The 19,185-nt window shown below is 43.0% G+C and overlaps 1 protein-coding gene across 1 annotated transcript in view; it reads right to left on the bottom strand.

Annotated features, from left to right (window-relative positions):
• Positions 1-19,185, bottom strand: part of ATP8A2 (ATPase phospholipid transporting 8A2) — a 1,255,085-nt gene that overhangs the window by 325,929 nt on the left and 909,971 nt on the right. The window contains exon 28 of the mRNA XM_073583121.1: positions 17,321-17,395. Within this exon, the coding sequence (XP_073439222.1) occupies positions 17,321-17,395 (75 nt within the window). The remainder of the gene's footprint in view (positions 1-17,320; positions 17,396-19,185) is intronic.

Below are 19,185 nucleotides of genomic sequence, written 5' to 3' on the forward strand. Positions count from 1 at the left end.
TGGAGAGGGCAGTGATGGAGGTGATGGAGAGGGCAATTATTGGGGTCGTGGAGAGGGAAATCATTGGTGTTGTGGAGAGGGCAATGATTGAGGTGAAGGAGAAGGCAATTATGGAAATGGTGGAGAGGGCAATGATGGAGGTAGTGGAGAGGGCAATGATGGGGATGGTGGAGAGGACAATGATGGGGTGGTGGAAAAGACAATGATGGAGTTGATGGAGAGGACAATGATGGTGGTGGGGGAGAGGACAATGATGGGATGCGGGCGGAGGACAATGAGGGATGTGGGGGATTGGGATGGGAAGAAGGGGGACTTATAATGGACTTATGAACAGGGGGAGGTGGAGGAAGACGCTAGATATGGCTGTAAAATGAATTGGGTGGTGGAGGAGGGTGCTAAGCCCCTGATAGTATCACAATGATTTTTGAGATGGGGAGGACATTATCGAGGACTTAAAATTTATTGGGGATTGGGAGAGGAGGCAATAAGGTGCATAGGACACTTTATAATGAACTGAAAGGTGGGAGAAGACGCTGTCATGGACTTGTAATGAATTGGGAGATGGTGGAGGATGCTCAGTACCTGATACCGTCTTATTCCATTTCCAAGTACATTAGGATGCTATCAAGTTCTTATAATGAATGATGAGGACGCAGGACAGGGACTAAGGCCATGTGCACACGATCAGAAAAATCTGCTGCATGTCCTAATGTGTTGGCAGGAAGAAAGCTGCGTAAAATACATTTATTTTTTTCCACATTTTTGCCATGTTTTTGTTTCATATTTTTGCCCATTAGTACGGGTGAAATACGCTGCTAGAATTACATTATGCAGATTTTAATCTGTTGCAAATCTGCAAGGAAAAAAATAAGCATTGTGTGCATGAGACTTAAGGAATTTCATTCACTTTGCTTGTACTGTAAAACCTTGCATATTTTCTGTGTGCACATTGCCTTACAGGTAATTGGGGAGAATCACAGACTGAATAATTTATATTGCACAGGGGCCCCAAGCTGTCAGTGTCTGCCCTTGGTCTGTGAACAGAAATTTACATGTCTTGTCACAGATTCTCAATGTGATTTAAGTCTGGAAGGTGGCTGGGTCATTCAAACACATGAATATGCTTTGAGTTAAATGATCTATTGTAGCTCTGGCAGTATGTTTAGAGTCGTCCTGCTAGAAGGTGAACCTACACCCCAGTCTCAAGTCATTTGAAGCCGTCAACAGGTTTTACTCCAAGATTTAGCTCCATACATCTTCCCACCAAATCTGACCAGCTTCACTGTCACTGTTGAAGAAAAGAATCCCCACAGCATGATGCTGTCACCACCATGTTTGATGGTGAGAATGCTGTTTTCAGGGTAATGTGCCGTTTTCTGCCCCAAAAGTTCTACTTTTGTCTCATCTGAACAGAGCACCTTCTTCCACATGATAGCTGCGACCTCTTTAAGGCTTTTTGAAAACTGTATAAGGGAATTTTAAGACTTGCAGTCAAAAATGGTTTTCATCTTGCTACTCTTCCACAAAGGCCAGATTTGTGGAGTATGTGACTAAGTCCATGTTTATACATTCAGTATTTGGTCAATATTTTAAATCAGTATCTGTAAGCCAAAATCAGGAGAGGAACAATCAGAGCAAAAGTATAATAGAAACAAGTCACCACTTCTGTATTTTTCACCCGCTGCTGGTTTTATCTTACAAATACTGATGTAAAATACTGACCAAATACTGAACGTGTGAATGTGCCCTAATACTTGTACCATGGACAGATTCTCCCTCCTGAGCTGTAGATCTTTGCAGCTCCTCCAGGGTGATTATGGTCTTCTTGGCTGCTTCTCTCTTAAGTTCTGTCCTTACCTGGGATACCAGTTTAGGTGGACAGCCTTGTCTTGGTAGGTTTGCAATTGTGCCATACGCCTTCTATTTTTGGATGATGGATTGAGCAGTGCTCTGTGATATGTTCAGAGATTGGGATATTATTTTTACAACCTAACCCTGCTTTATTCTTCTTCACGTTATCTCTGACCTGTCTGGTGTGTTCCATGCTTTTCATGATGCTGTTTGATCCCTAAAGTTCTCAAACAAACCTCTGAGGCCTTCACAGAACAGCTGTAGTTATACTGAGAATAAATTACACACGTGTGAACTCAGTTTACTAATTATGTGACTTTTGGAGGCAATTAGTCACAAAAGATTTTATTTAGATTTATCAGACTACAGGACGTCTGAATACAAATGCACAATGAAATTTTCAGATTTATGATTTTTAAATAGAAAACCATGCATCATTTCCTTTACACTTCACCAATAGTTGCTACTTTGTATTAATAAATCACATAAAATCCCAATAAAATAAAATTAAGTTTATGTATGAAAAAATGTGGAATAGTTCATGGGGTATTACTTTAAGGCACTGTATATAAATATATATATCAGGGCCAGACTGGGACAAAAAAGCAGCCCTGCCACACAAACCCCACCAGCCCTCAAACTATAACACTCCTCACCCCGATCAGTGTATTTTTGCTATACTTTGTCGTCCCCTGAGCACTCTATTAAAGGAGTTATTTAAAGAGCCACATGTTAATGGCGTCAGAGTGCGTATGATTGGGCCACAGCTCCATTTGCATGGTGCTCGTCAAAGCTACATTTCCTAGGATCATGGGGGTCCCAGCGGTCAGATCCACAACAAACAGAAAGTCATCCCCTATCCAAAAGATAGGGGAGAACATCCGAATTTGGATAACCCTCCATACAGTATTATGGGCACCACATAGTCCTCCATACAGTATTATGGGCACCACATAGTCCTCCATACAGTATTATGGGCACCACATAGTCCTCCATACATTGTTATTGGTACCACATAGTCCTCTTTACAGTATTATAGGCACCATATAGTCATCCATACAGTATTATGGGCCCCACATAGTCCTCCATATCGTATTATAGGCACCTCATAGACCTCCATACAGTATTATGGGCACCATATAGTCCTCCATAGAGTATTATGGACACCACATAGTCCTCCATACAGTATTATGGGCACAACATAGTCCTTCATACAGTATTATGGGCACAACATAGTCCTTCATAGTATTATGGGCACAACATAGCCCTACATACAGTATTATGGGCACAACATAGTCCTTCATACAGTATTATGGGCACAACATAGTCCTACATACAGTATTATGGGCATCACATAGCCCTCCATACAGTATTATGGGCACCACATAGTCCTCCATACAGTATTATGGGCAACACATAATGCTCCATACAGTATAATGGCCCCATATATTTCTCCATACAGTACAATGGACCCCACATATTCCTCCATACGGTGCCATGAGCCCATATAATGCTCCATACACTATTATGGGCCCCATACAATACTGCATACAGTTTTATGGGCCCCATATAATGGTCCATACAGTATAATGGGCCCTCATACTGTATATTACTTCAAACAGTATAATGGGCCCCATATATTACTTTATACAGTATAATGGGCCCCATATATTACTTCATACAGTACAATGGGCCCCATATAATACTTCTCCCTGTCCCCACTGCTCTGGTCTCCTCAGTTTATTCTGATCCTCTGCACTGCTTGGCACAGACGATTTGCTGTAGTGATGTCATTGCACCCTCTGCACTAAGACGTCACAGAGCTCAGATGCAGAGGGGGAATGATGAGAGAGGGAGCATCAGCAGATGGCTCCCTCACTCATCATTGGCTCCCTCACTCATCATTGTTTTCAACTGTGTCGGCGCTGGCACCGGAGCCCCTACTTACGAGCCCTATAGCATGCCAAGTTACCGACGGCACTTGCCCGCTTTTGTCGGTTGGTGATGTCAGCCTTGATATATGTGTCATAATTGAGCACCACCAAATATTAAGTAGTGGGTGAAATGCTTTTAGGACACACACCCTTAAATCAAAGGCATTTATAAAAAGAAAATAATCAGCACACCGATTAAATGATTAAATAAGAGAAAAGTGGTGGACTCTTTATTAGCTCATGTGGTAATATTTCAATTCCATAGCAGAGAAATGATCTATTATAGATCCAAAACTTTGTCACATGGGCTATTAAAGAGTCCACCACTTTGCACAATTCATCGGAGCACTTTTTATTTTCATAGATACACACACTTAGAGAAGATACTTATATTTACACCATGTATACAGGACAGGAGGAGTATACACAATGTACACAGCTCCACAATATATACTGTGGTAAGGAATATAGAGTGGAGCTGTGTATATACTGTATAGTGTAAAGATGGGCCAGTGTATATAGTGTGGATTCCACACTATATACACAGCAACATACTATATGAACAGCTCTACACTACATACACACAACTCTACATTATAATTGACAGTATTATACTATATTATGTTACATACTGCTGAATATATATCACATTGAGACTACTGTATATACATACAGTTGTGGCCAAAAGTATTGTCACCCCTGCAATTTTGTCAGATAATACTCAGTTTCTTCCTGAAAATGATTGCAATCACAAATTCTTTGGTATTATTATCTTCATTTAATTTGTCTTAAATGAAAAAACACAAAAGAGAATGAAGCAAAAAGCAAAACATTGATCATTTCACACAAAACTCCAAAAATGGGCCGGACAAAAGTATTGGCACCCTCAGCCTAATACTTGGTTGCACAACCTTTAGCCAAAATAACTGCGCCCAACCGCTTCCGGGAACCATCAATGACTTTCTTACAATGCTCTGCTGGAATTTTAGACCATTCTTCTTTGGCAAACTGCTCCAGGTCCCTGATATTAGAAGGGTGCCTTCTCCAAACTGCCATTTTTAGATCTCTCCACAGGTGTTCTATGGGATTCAGGTCTGGACTCATTGCTGGCCACCTTAGAAGTCTCCAGTGCTTTCTCTCAAACCATTTTCTAGTGCTTTTTGAAGTGTGTTTTGGGTCATTGTCCTGCTGGAAGACCCATGACCTCTGAGGGAGACCCAGCTTTCTCACACTGGGCCCTACATTATGCTGCAAAATTTGCTGGTAGTCTTTAGACTTCATAATGCCATGCACACGGTCAAGCAGTCCAGTGCCAGAGGCAGCAAAGCAACCCTAAAACATCAGGGAACCTGCGCCATGTTTGACTGTAGGGACCGTGTTCTTTTCTTTGAATGCCTCTTTTTTTCTCCTGTAAACTCTATGTTGATGCCTTTGCCCAAAAAGCTCTACTTTTGTCTCATCTTACCAGAGAACATTCTTCCAAAACGTTTTAGGCTTTTTCAGGTAAGTTTTGGCAAACTCCAGCCTGGCTTTTTTATGTCTCGGGGTAAGAAGTGGGGTCTTCCTGGGTCTCCTACCATACAGTCCCTTTTCATTCAGACGCCGACGGATAGTACGGGTTGACACTGTTGTACCCTCGGACTGCAGGGCAGCTTGAACTTGTTTGGATGTTAGTCAAGGTTCTTTATCCAACATCCACACAATCTTGCGTTGAAATCTCTTGTCAATTTTTCTTTTCCGTCCACATCTAGGGAGGTTAGCCACAGTGCCATGGGCTTTAAACTTCTTGATGACTCTGCGCACGGTAGACACAGGAACATTCAGGTCTTTGGAGATGGACTTGTAGCATTGAGATTGCTCATGCTTCCTCACAATTTGGTTTCTCAAGTCCTCAGACAGTTCTTTGGTCTTCTTTCTTTTCTCCATGCTCAATGTAGTACACACAAGGACACAGGACAGAGGTTGAGTCAACTTTAATCCATGTCAACTGGCTGCAAGTGTGATTTAGTTATTGCCAACACCTGTTAGGTGCCACAGGTAAATTACAGGTGCTGTTAATTACACAAATTAGAGAAGCATCACATGATTTTTCAAACAGTGCCAATACTTTTGTCCACCCTCTTTTTTATGTTTGCTGTGGAATTATATCCAATTTGGCTTTAGGACAATTCTTTTTGTGTTTTTTCATTTAAGACAAATTAAATGAAGATAATAATAACAAAGAATTTGTGTTTGCAATAATTTTCAGGAAGAAACTGAGTATTATCTGACAGAATTGCAGGGGTGTCCATACTTTTGGCCACAACTGTATGTGTATACGGGTGCTGTGGCTGATGTATATACAGGTGCTGGTGTATATACGGGTGCTAGGGCTGATGTATATACAGGTGCTGGGGCTAATGTATATACAGGTGCTGGGGCTGATGTATATATGGTGCGAGGGGCTGATGTATATACAGGTGCTGGGGCTGATGTATATACAGGTGCTGGGGCTGGTGTATATATAGGTGCTGACTAGAGGCTGATCAGTGATGTATATACATACAGCCCATATATTCATCAGCCTCAAGTCAGCACAAGTATAAACATCACCCCCACCAGCACCTGTATATACATAGGCCCCAGCACCTATGTATTATACAGGTGCTGATGTATATACTGGTGCTGAGGCTTACGTATAGATAGGTGCTGACTCGAGGCTGATGTATATACAGTGTACAGTGTATATACATCAGCCATTTTGGGCACAGTGGCTGGTACTGAGGAAAAGAAAGAAAGAACAGAGAGAGAAAACAGAGCGAGCGAAAGAACAGAGAGAGAGAAAGAAAGAACAGAGAGAGAAAGAAAGAGGGGACATAAAAAAAGAACAGAGAGAGAGAAAAAAAGAAAGAGGGGAAAGAAAGAACATAGAGCGAAAGAAAGAAAAAAAAAGAACAGAGAGAGAAAGATGGGAAAGAAAGAACGGAGAGAGAAAGGAAGAGAATGAAAGAACAGAGAGAGAGAAAGAAAGAGAAAGAAAGAACAGAGAGAGAGAACAGTGAGAGAGAAAGAAAGAGGAAAGAGAACAGAGAGAAAGAAAGAACAGAGAGAGAAAGAAACAGACATTAGAGAGAGAAAGATTAGAGAGAGAAAGAAAGAATAGAGAGAAAGAAAGAGGGGAAAGAAAGAAAGAGAAAGAAAGAACACAGAGAAAGAAAGAGGGGAAAGAAATAAATAAAGAACAGAGAGAGAAAGAGAGGAAAGAAAAAGAGAGAGAAATAAAGAACAGAGAGAAAGAAAGAAAGAAAGAGGGGAAAAAAAACAGAGAAAGAAAGAACAGAGAAAGAAAGAACAGAGAGAGAAATAAAGAAAAGATTAGAGAGAGAAAGAAAGAACAGAGAGAGAAAGGAAGAGGGGAACGAAAGAAAGAACAGAGAGAAAGAAAGAACAGAGAGAGAGAAAGAAAAAAAGAAAGATTAGAAAGAAAGAAGGAAAGAACAGAGAGAGAAAGAAACAGAGAGAGAAAGAAATATTCTATAAAGATACTATAGCAGCCCGGCTCCCATTGTAATTCCCACCTGAGCCTCCCGGTGCAAGACATATCATGATCCGCTCACATGGCTGGCATCCCCGATTCCAAGGCAATCCCACTATCCGCACTGTCGGAGGAGGACACAGTGATCTGAAGCATTCCCTGAAGTGCCTCCATGGTTCCGTCACAATCTCCTCCCAAAATTACCTAATTTCCGGTCAGCTTCTAGCATGTCACTTCCGGTAGAACGTCACGTGCGAGTTTTAAAGTGCTCCTCGGGGCTCCGTCGTGAACTCCTGTGTCCGTGGGAAAAGCAAGCTCCCAGCTGGGGCTCTCTCTCTCTCAAAAAAATCGGGACTGTCAAACTGGATGCGGGATGGTTGGGATGTATGAATGCTCCCTACCATTACCTCGTACACACATGGCTCCCCACGCCTCATACACACACAGTTCAGCTTTGTATGCCTCGTACACACACGGCTCCACTCCGTACACCTCGCGCACACATGGCTCCACTCAGTACACACATGGCTCTGCTCCGTAAAACTCGTACACATGCGACTCTGCTCCGTACACCTTGTACACACGCAGCCACGCTCTGTACACCTTGTGCACACATAGCTCCACTCCGTAAACCTTGTACACATGCGGCTTTGCTCCATACACCTCGTACACACGTGGCTCCGCTCCATACACATACATTTCCCCTCCGCTTCATACACCCCACACACAAGTGACTTTATTCCGTACACACGCGGATCTGCTCCTCTCCGTAAACACAAGGCTCAGATCCGTACACTTTGTACACACAGGGCTCCATTCCATACACCTTGTACACACACGGCTTCGCTTCACTCCGTGCACCTCATACACACGGCTCCGCTCCGTACAACTCATACACACATGGCTCCGCTCCGTACAACTCGTACACACACGGCTCCGCTCCGTAGACCTTGTACACACCTCCGCTCTGTACACCTCGTGCACCTCCGGCTCCCCTCCGTACACCTCATACACACATGGCTCCGCTCCGTACACCCAGTACACACCCGACTCTGCTCCACTCCGTACATCTCGTACACACACGGCTCCGCTCGGTAGACCCTGTCACACCTCCGGCTCCATTCCATACACCTCGTACACACGTGGCTCCACCCCGTACACACCCGACTCTGCTCCACTCCGTACACCTCGTACACACGCGGCTCTGCTCCGTACACCTCGTACACACGCGGCTCTGCTCCGTACACCTTGTACACACGCCGCTTCGCTCCGTACACCTTGTACACATACAGCTCCGCTCCATACACCTTGTACACACGCAGCTCCGCTCACCTCGGAGCGGAGCTGCGTGTGTACGAGGTGTACGGAGCGGAGCCGCGTGTGTACATACACCTCATACAAACACGGCTCCACTCCATACACCTCGTACACACACGGCTCCGCTCCATACACCTCATACACACACACAGCTCTGCTACATCCACCCTGTAAACCCCTCCTGACCCCACACAAACGTCTCTCATCCAGCACCATGACAACCAGCACACTAGCACAGCAGACTCCTGCAGACACCAAGAGGCAGGGATGTGCGCACAGGACCTGTGATGAGATCACATGAGGGGAGGAGTCAGGGGTCACATGATCAGGGGTCTGGATAGAGGACCATGATCATGTGACCTCCCGACTCCTCCCCTCCTGCGACCTCATCACAGGTCCTGTTCACAAACAAGAAAGCAGCCAAGCGACGCTGTGAGTGGCTACGTAGGGGAGGGGTCTCTGCAGGGCGAGGATGGGGTGCGTGGGGGGCATGGTGGTTTATCTCCCTGCAGTGCAAAAATCCCTGAAGGGTTGGGAGCAATAACCGCCGTGCTCGCAGAGGGCCAGCGGCATGAAGAACAGCCAGGCCAGTGGCTGCATCAGCTGGCAAGAGGCCCAGTGGGAAAATGCCTGGTTGAGCACATTATCAATCTGGGCCTGAATATATATATATATATATATATATATATATATGTATATACTAGTATACTGTAAAATAAAATAAAGGGAACACTTAAACAACAGAATATAACTCCAAATAAATCAAACTTCTGTGAAATTAAACTGTCCACTTAGGAAGCAACACTGATTGACAATCAATTTCACATGCTGTTGTGCAAATGGAAAAGACAACAGATGGAAATTATTAGCAATTATCAAGACACCCACAATAAAGGAGTAGTTCTGCAGGTGGGGACCACAGACCACATCTCAGTACCAATGCTTTCCGGCTGATGTTTTGGTCACTTTGGAATGTTGGTTGTGCTTTCACACTCGTGGTAGCTTGAGATGTACTCTACAATCCACACAAGTGGCTCAGGTAGTCCAGCTCATCCAGGATGGCACATCAATGCGAGCTGTGGCAAGAAGGTTTGCTGTGTCTGTCAGCGTAGTGTCTAGAGGAAACTACCAGGAGACAGGCCAGTACACCAGGAGAGGTGGAGGGGGCAATAGGAGGGCAACCTCAGCCTTTGTGCAAGGATCTAAGCCTTAGATTCCTATATATTCAGACATAGCTTGGGGAAGGCATTTATGCAGGGGGCATTTATACACACTTTATCGAAGTACAGTTTATCAAAGTACTGGCAGTTATAACATGGCAGTTAGGGCAGGAGACAGGTAAGACATTTATATACATCTACTCCCTGTACATTTGGAGTACAACAAATATATACCATATGCATTTGTGTAATTTATATCCTGGCCGCTGCATTCACACACATCCACCGCCCTGGCATTAACTTTCCACACTCCATCCATATCGGCCCCTCACTCCTTTCCTCTCCTATGTATAGCACTCACACTCTTTTCACATTGTTAAATTGCACAGATCCATTCAGTCCCACCATTCAACATAAGAGACGCTCCCACAAATCACTCAACCATCTGCTCACTCTTTCTATCCTCCTTCTCCTAGTCGCAGGAGACATTCCTCCCAACCCAGGTCCCCCATGTTATAGAAAGTCAAACCCCCCAACAGCTACACTCAGAAACCCCTCTAATCTTATTAATATTCCATGTATGCCTTCTGTCTCTCTTAATTGTGCCCTTTGGAATTCTCGCTCAGTGTGTAATAAACTCTCCTTCATCCATGACTTCTTCCTTTCTAATTCTCTTAACGAAACCTGGATCCAGCAGTCAGACACTACCGCTGCTGCTGCTCTTTCATATGGGGGATTACACTTTTCTCATACCCCAAGATCAGACAAAAGAGCAGGTGGACGCGTTGGTCTGCTTCTATCACCACAATGTACCTTTCAGGTTATCCCTCAGGTATCCTCACTAGTCTTCCCTTCTTTTGAGATCCATGCTGTCAGACTCTACACCCCCTTCTCCATGTGAGTGGCGGGAGTGTATCGTCCTCCCGGCCCCTCCCATCAGTTCCTGGATCATTTTGCCACTTGGCTTCCACATTTTCTCTCCTGTAACATCCCTACCCTCATCATGGGCGATTTCAACATCCCCATTGCTCTTCCCCTCTCCCCATCTGCTACTCACCTTTTATCTCTAACCTCCTCATTTGGCCTTTCACAGGTTACTAATTCCCCAATGCATGAAGACGGAAACTCCCTCGACTTGGTCTTCTCTCGGCTTTGTGCAGTGGATGATTTCACAAACTCCCCTCTCCCGCTCTCTGATCACAACCTTCTTTCATTCTCTATCAAGAACTGCCGGGCCGCTCAGGTCACCCCCACTGTCCATACTTATAGAAACATAAAGGCCATTAACACCCAGACACTTACGATGAACTTGCAGTCTTCATTGGTCCCTATCTCCTCCCTCTCATGTCCTGATTCTGCACTGAAGCATTACAATGAAACACTTCAAACTGCCCTGGATGATTATGCACCTCCTATACATAGAACAACACGACAAAGACAGCGACAACCCTGGCACACCCTGCAAACACGTTTCCTGCAGCGGTGTTCCAGGTGTGCTGAACGTCTATGGAGAAAATCCAATCTATACGAAGATTTCATCCATTATAAGTTCATGCTTAGAACATACAACACTGCCCTTCACCTCTCCAAACAAACCTATTTCAACACCCTCATCACCTCACTGTCCAATAAACTGAAACGTCTCTTTGACACTTTTCATTCCCTGCTCAACCCAAGAGTGCAGGTCCCAACCACAGAGCTTCGAGTTGACGATCTGGCCAATTACCTCAAAGAAAAAATTGATCATATCCGACAGGAAATTATCTCCCAATCAACTCATACCATGCATTGTCCTCCCTCCCCCACTGCATCTAGCTCTCTCTCTGATTTTGAACCAGTCACAGAAGAAAAAGTAAGCAGGCTTCTTGCATCTTCTCGCCCAACCACTTGCACCAGTGACCCATTTCCGTCACATCTGCTCCAGTCCCTTTCCCCTGCGGTCACCCCTCACCTAACTAAAATATTTAACCTCTCTCTCTCTTCTGGTATCTTTCCCTCCTTATTTAAGCATGCCATCATACATCCACAACTTAAAAAAACATCCCTTGACCAAAACTGTGCCGCTAACTATAGACCTGTCTCTAATCTTCCCTTCATCTCTAAACTCCTGGAACGCCTGGTCCACTCCCATCTGATCCGCTATCTCTCTGATAACTCTCTTCTCGACCCTCTCCAATCCAGTTTTCGCTCTCTACACTCTACTGAAACTGCCCTCACTAAAGTCTCTAATGATCTACTAACAGCTAAATCTAACGGTCACTACTCCATGCTAATTCTCTTGGATCTCTCTGCAGCATTCGACACGGTGGATCATCAGCTCCTCCTCACTATGCTCCGCTCCATTGGCATCAAGGACACCGTTCTCTCCTGGTTTTCCTCCTATCTCTCTGACCACTCCTTTACTGTATCTTTTGCTGGCTCCTTCTCCTCTCATCTTCCCCTTACTGTTGGGGTCCCTCAAGGATCGGTTCTAGGCCCCCTCCTCTTCTCCTTGTACACTGCCCCTATTGGTAAAACAATCAGTAGATTTGGTTTCCAGTACCATCTCTATGTTGATGACACACAATTATACGCTTCTTCTCCTGACATCACACCAGCCTTTCTAGAAAACACCAGCGATTGTCTAAATGCTGTGTCTAACATCATGTCCTCACTATATCTGAAACTGAACCTGTCAAAGACTGAACTCCTTGTTTTTCCTCCCTCTACTAATGCACCTATACCCGACACTGCCATTTCCATGTGTGGTTCCACTATTACTCCCCAGCAACATGCCTGCTCTCTTGGGGTCATACTTGACTCCGAGCTTTCATTCACCCCCCACATCCAATCACTGGCTCGCTCTTGTTATCTGCATCTCAAAAACATTTCTAGAATTCGATCTTTTCTTACCTTTGACTCTGCAAATATTCTTACTGTTTCTCTTATACATTCTCGTCTGGACTATTGTAACTCTCTTCTAATCGGTCTCCCTCTTACCAAACTTTCCCCCCTCCAATCTGTCTTGAATGCTGCATACAGGATCATATTCCTCGCCAATCGTTACACCGATGCCTCTACCTTGTGCCAGTCCTTGCACTGGCTACCCATCCACTCCAGAATCCAGTACAAACTTATTGCCCTCACCCACAAAGCACTCCATGGCTCAGCACCACCCTACATCTTCACCCCACATCTCCTCCCTTGTTTCAGTCTACCACCCTTCCCGTGCCCTCCGTTCTGCTGATGACCTGAGGTTAGCATCCTCAATAATCAGAACCTCCCACTCCCATCTCCAAGACTATACATGTGCTGCATCAATTCTTTGGAATGCACTTCCCAGGTCAATACGAGTAGTCCTCAATCCTTACAATTTTAAGCGTGCCCTGAAAACTCATTTATTCAGAATGGCCTACCGCCTCAACACATTAACCTAACTATCCCTGTGTGGCACAGCCAAAAGTTTTACCATAACCAGGTTCCCCGTATCATGTTCCCACATGTTTTATGCATCTATTCGCCCTCTGTGTCCGTATTGTTACACACTTAACATTATGGCTGGTCCAAACAATCAGGGCAATTGTTACCACCCACCTTTCATGTCTCCCCTTTTTCCCTCATAGATTGTAAGCTTGCGAGCAAGGCCCTCATTCCTCTTGGTATCTGTTATGATCTATGTGATTATTGTTATGCTGTAATGTCTATCGTCTGTACAAGTCCCCTCTGAAATGTAAAGTGCTGCGGAATATGTCGGTGCTATAGAAATAACATTTATTATTATCATTATAAGGATGAACAGGAGGAGCCCTGCCAGAGCCCTGCAAAATGACCTCCAGCAGGCCACAAATGTGCATGTGTCTGCACAAACGGTTAGTAACCGACTCCATGAGGATGGTCTGAGTGCCCAACATCCACAGATGGGGGTTGTGCTCACAGGTCAACACCGTACAGGGCGCTTGGCATTTGCCCCACAATACCAAGATTGGCAGATTCGACATTGACACCCTGTGCTCTTTACAGATGAAAGCGGGTTCACACTGAGCACATGTGACAGATGTGACAGAGTCTGGAGAAGCCGTGGAGAACGTTCTGCTGCCTGCAACATCCTCCAGCATAGCCAGTTTGGCAGAGGGTCAGTAATGGTATGGGAAGGCATTTCTTTGCAGGGCCGCACAGCCCTCTATGTGCTAGCCAGAGGTGTTGTGAGTTCATTTTCCCCTTCGTCACTGAGGTCTGGTGAACTCCCTATTCTGGTAAAGGAAGGTAATGAGCCTGATTATCAGGCACCTGAGCCTAATGATTATAACTGGCTGAGTGGAGTCACGGACTGGATATAAGGCTGCCGACGCCCTTCTGCCCTGCGGGTGATTTCTCTGTGGACTTCTGGGAGACCAGTCTGATTCCTGCTCCTCTAAAGCTAAGTTTTCTGCTTTGCCTGTTAGCATTTGTGTTTTGTTTTTGTTTGCCTTGCTTTTCTGGATTCTGCCATTCCCTGCTGGGGTGAGCTGAATCTCCTTTTGCCGGTTGCTCTGTCTTCAGAATATTCCTGAGTACTGACATAGCTTTTTTGAAGCCTAGCGTCTTCAGGGCCTTTTTCACTGTCAGTTTGTTGGCTCTTATTTTCATAGGGTTTTTCACGGATTGCAGACAGCAGCCTTCCTGTCCTTTCCTATCTAGTTAGCTTGGGCCCAGTCTTTGCTCAGTCTATCTTTCTGTCTGTGTTAGTGTTTTTTCATCTTGCTTCACCGTCATTATATGTTGGGGGCTGCCTATTGCTTTGGGGTCTGCTCTGGGGCAGTTTAGATTTTCCTTTCTGTCTTTAGGCTATATAGTCCTCCGGCTGTGATCGAGGGGTCTAGGGCATCATAGGAACCCCCCACGGCTACTGCTAGTTGTGTTGATAGGTTCAGGGGTCTGCAATCCGATAGCTGCCAACTTCTCTGGTTTTCTAGACTTAGCTAGCATTTCTATTTTTGCCTCCTACGGTGACTCATTCATAACACAGAGGTACCCTTACTGTCAGTAGGAACATGTATGATATCCTCGACCCATATGCAGGTGTAGTGTTCCCTGGATTCCTTCTGATGCATGATAATGATAGACCTCATGTGGATTAAGTGTGTCAGCCTTCCCTGCATGATGAAAGCACTGATGTTCAGGACTGGCCTGCTCATTCCCCAGACCTGAATCCAATCGAGCACATCTGGGACATAATCTCTTGTTCCATTCACCAATGTCACTTTGCACTACAGACTGTCCAGGAGTTGACTGATGCATTAATCCAGGCCTGGGAGTAGATCTCTCAGGAGAACATCCGCTGCCTCATCAGGACCATGCTCAGGCTTTGTAGGGAGGCCATACAGGCACGTGGAGGCCACACACACTACTGAGCATCATTTCCTTGTCTTGAGACATTTCCACTGAAGTTGGATCACCCTGTAATTTGATTTTCCACTTTCATTTTGAGTATCATTCCAAATCCAGACCTCCATCGAATATTATTTTAATTTTTCAATGATCATTTTTATGTTTTATTGTTCTCAACGCATTCCACTATGTAATGAATAAAGATTGGAACTGGAATATTTCATTCAGTGACATCTACAGTATGATGTGGTGTTTTAGTGTTCCCTTTATTTTTTTGAGCAGTGTACATATATATATATATATATATATATGGTATTACTTTTGGTACTTTAGTGTAGTGTTATTATATTGCATCTTAATTTATTTTATTGCATTTTTTTCATCTAAAAATTTTTTATATTAATATGAACTTAAATTGTCCTCAACATTCAGAGCAATGCAGAAAAATTCCTTCAAAATATTTTTCAAACATATCAGGCTTTCAACTAACAAGTATAATGTGAACAAGGCTTACCTATAACCGACTAACTGAAAAAAACCCTATTAAAATATAACTTTTATTAAGTACAAAAATAACAATATAAAATTGCATAGATGTCCCCTATTATAAAGCCTAGTAAAAAATGGGCTATTGTATTGCTGGAAAGAGATAAGGTATAACAGTCAAACCAAATCTAACCAGCTGAATCTGCCAATCCAATCATGTGGCCAGAAAAACCTGAATCATAGCGGTTAAAACCTGCACTATACTATTATAGCCCAAAAAATGAAAAAAAAAAGGGAAATGGACATAAAGAAGATGTATAAAAATTGACAATACGTGCTACCATCTGATAACAATTTCACTCAGCCGAGGTGAAGAAAAGAGTGACCTGGCCCTATACAAAATGACTATCTGAACACCTACCAAGGTGCGGAGGTTGGCACCCTAAGAAATACGAGAATGGCGCCCCCGCTCATGCGATGGCTATCCCTAATCTCCTATATCATCCTATAAGACGACAGATTAGAAACAGAGGGCCAGATGGCATGTATCCATTTGCTTAGAATATCTTCATGAATGCAGTAAAGTAGATTTATACAATCATATATGCATGTGAGGAAAGGTAGAAAGTCCAGACAGTCTGAATAGATGCATAACACTCACACACGGTAGAACCAGTTACATATAAATTTGTAGAAAATTATGCCCTTTCCCAAAGCCACTATGTTATGTATATGAAGTGACAATTTTTATATATACTTCATATACACAACATAGTGGTTTTGGGAAAGGGCATAATTTGCTACAAATTTATATGTAACTGGTTCTACTGTGTGTGAGTGTTATGCATCTATTCAGACTGTCTGGACTTTCTACCTTTCCTCACATGCATATATGATTGTATAAATCTACTTTACTGCATTCATGAAGATATTCTAAGCAAATGGATACAGGCCATCTGGCCCTCTGTTTCTAATCTGTCGTCTTATAGGATGATATAGGAGATTAGGGATAGCCATCGCACGAGCGTGGGCGCCATTCTCGTATTTCTTAGGGTGCCAACCTCCACACCTAGGTAGGTGTTCAGATAGTCATTTTGTATAGGGCCAGATCACTCTTTTCTTCGCATCGGCTGAGTTAAATTGTTATCAGATGGTAGCACGCCTTATCAATTTTTATACATCTTCTTTATGTCCATTTCCCCTTTTTTTTCCGTTTGAGGTTTTTGGACTATAATAGTATTGTGCAGTTTTTAACCGCTATGATTCAGGCTTTTCTGACCACATGATTGGATTGACAGATTCAGCTGGTTAGATTTGGTTTGACTGTTATACCTTATCTCTTTCCAGCAATACAATAGCCGTTTTTTTACTAGGCTTTATAATAGGGGACATCTGTGCAATTTTATATTGTTATTTTTGTACTTAATAAAAGTTATATTTTAATAGGGTTTTTTTCAGTTAGTCGCATATCAGGCTTTCAACCACGATGCATAATTTCATTTATGGAAAATGTGGTTTTCCTTTGTATCTACATCCCAACAACTGTTTCAAATATAGAGCCTTCAATGTGCGTGAACAAGATGTCCTTTTCATACCATACATCAAAATAACCTGTAAGATAATGGATTGTGATAAACATCAGATGTGGGAGGAGAGAAGGCGCTCTGCCTGAACTGTTATGTGTAATCAAAACCCAAAAACGAGTCGCTTACCACGTTGTACAGTCCGATGCACCATCGTTCAAAGAGAATTTGTCCAGAAAATCCATTAACAAATGCAAACCAAAGCTGAAACATAAGAAAGAGGCATGATGTTACCTTTTGGTACTTCACTAAATGTTTCCATCTATGAAACAAAAGAAGAGGATAGGGGGTTCAGATGAAATGCGGACCACCAGTTGGATGCAGCTGTGCAATTTTGCCAGAATGTACAGGTGCATCACACAAAATAAGAATATCATCAAAAAGTTAATTTATTTCAGTTCTTCAATACAAAAAGTGAAACTCATATATTATATAGAGTCATTACAAACAGAGTGATCTATTTCACGTGTTTATTTCTGTTAATGTTGATGATTATGGCTTATAGCCAAAGAAATCCCAAAAGTCATTATCTCAGTAAATTAGAATACTTTATAACACCAGCTTGAAAAATAATTTGAAAATCTGAAATGTTGGCCTACAGAATTGTATGTCCAGTAAATGCCCTCAATACTTGGTCGGGGCTCCTTTGGCATCAATTACTGCATCCATGTGGCGTGGCATGGAGGCGATCAGCCTGTGGCACTGCTGAGGGGTTATGGAAGCCCAGGTTGCTTTGATAGCAGCCTTCAGCTTGTCTGCATTGTTGGGTCTGGTGTCTCTCATCTTCCTCTTTACAATACCCCATAGATTCTCACTTTTTGTGAGAATCTATGGGTCATTATATGGGGTATTTTTTTCACTTTTTGTATTGAAGAACTAAAATAAATTAACTTTTTGATGATATTCTAATTTTGTGAAATGCATCTGTAAGTACTAATATGGATTCAAAAGTGTTCTGTTAACACAGCCTTTTTTAGTATATTTTATACCTGATCTGTATTGGGTACCATGGCTTGGTCTCAGTTATAAATACAGTTCTACGAGTTGGAAAAATGAGCAAGGTAGACCATATAGGTAATTTCCACCAGATATAAGATGATTTACAGAGGTCCTGGTTGTGCCTTCAGTGGAGAATTTTCATTAGCTTATAGCTTTCAATATTAAAGTTTATTTTTTGGCTTTCAAATATTAATCACTGAGCATAGGCCATAGGCCATGAGTTGTTTGAAGTGGTTTTCGAGCTTTTGCAAGCACTGCAGCCCTTTTCTGTATTTACAAGGTGTCAGCTGCCTGCACATCGGTCACTTAGTAGCGGCAGTGCAACGTTGCCTTCAAATAGTAAAGCTGAAATACCCTGTACCACAACTATTAAATGAACGGTATGCAGGTACTCACATCAAGCACCAAAGGACCATTGAAACAGCTGGTTGGCTGAAATACTGAGAGTTGGACCACCACCGATCTAACATTGATGGCCTTATCTTATTTTGGAAAACATTTTTATAGGGCTCATGTTTGGGCCATTTTACTACTCTGTACAGCCTACAAGATTACACAATCATAACAGGACATACACAGAATTCTATGGGGCCGCCATTTTCATGCAGAAATTTTTTCTATACAAATCTGGCAGAAAAAAAAAAAAATTCATGACATTTTCATGACACTGTACTGGATATTACAAAGTAACACATAAAAAGTCTTTAGATTTAAAGGGAAGGGATTTAACCCCTTAATGACCCCAGCTTTTTTTGGTTTTGCGTTTTCGTTTTTCGCTCCCCTTCTTCCCAGAGTCATAACTTTTATATTCTTCCATCAATATGGCCATGTGAGGGCTTATTTTTTTGTGGGACAAGTTGTACTTTTGAAAGACACTATTGGTTTTACCATGTCATGTACTAGAAAATGGGGGGAAAAAAAGTGCGGTGAAATTGCAAAAAAAAGTGCAATCTCACACATGTTTTTTGTTTGGCTTTTTTGCTAGGTTCACTAAA

Source organism: Dendrobates tinctorius, unplaced genomic scaffold (genome assembly GCF_039654945.1).
Source record: "Dendrobates tinctorius isolate UK_male_01 unplaced genomic scaffold, ASM3965494v1 ptg000075l, whole genome shotgun sequence".
Taxonomy (NCBI): domain Eukaryota; kingdom Metazoa; phylum Chordata; class Amphibia; order Anura; family Dendrobatidae; genus Dendrobates; species Dendrobates tinctorius.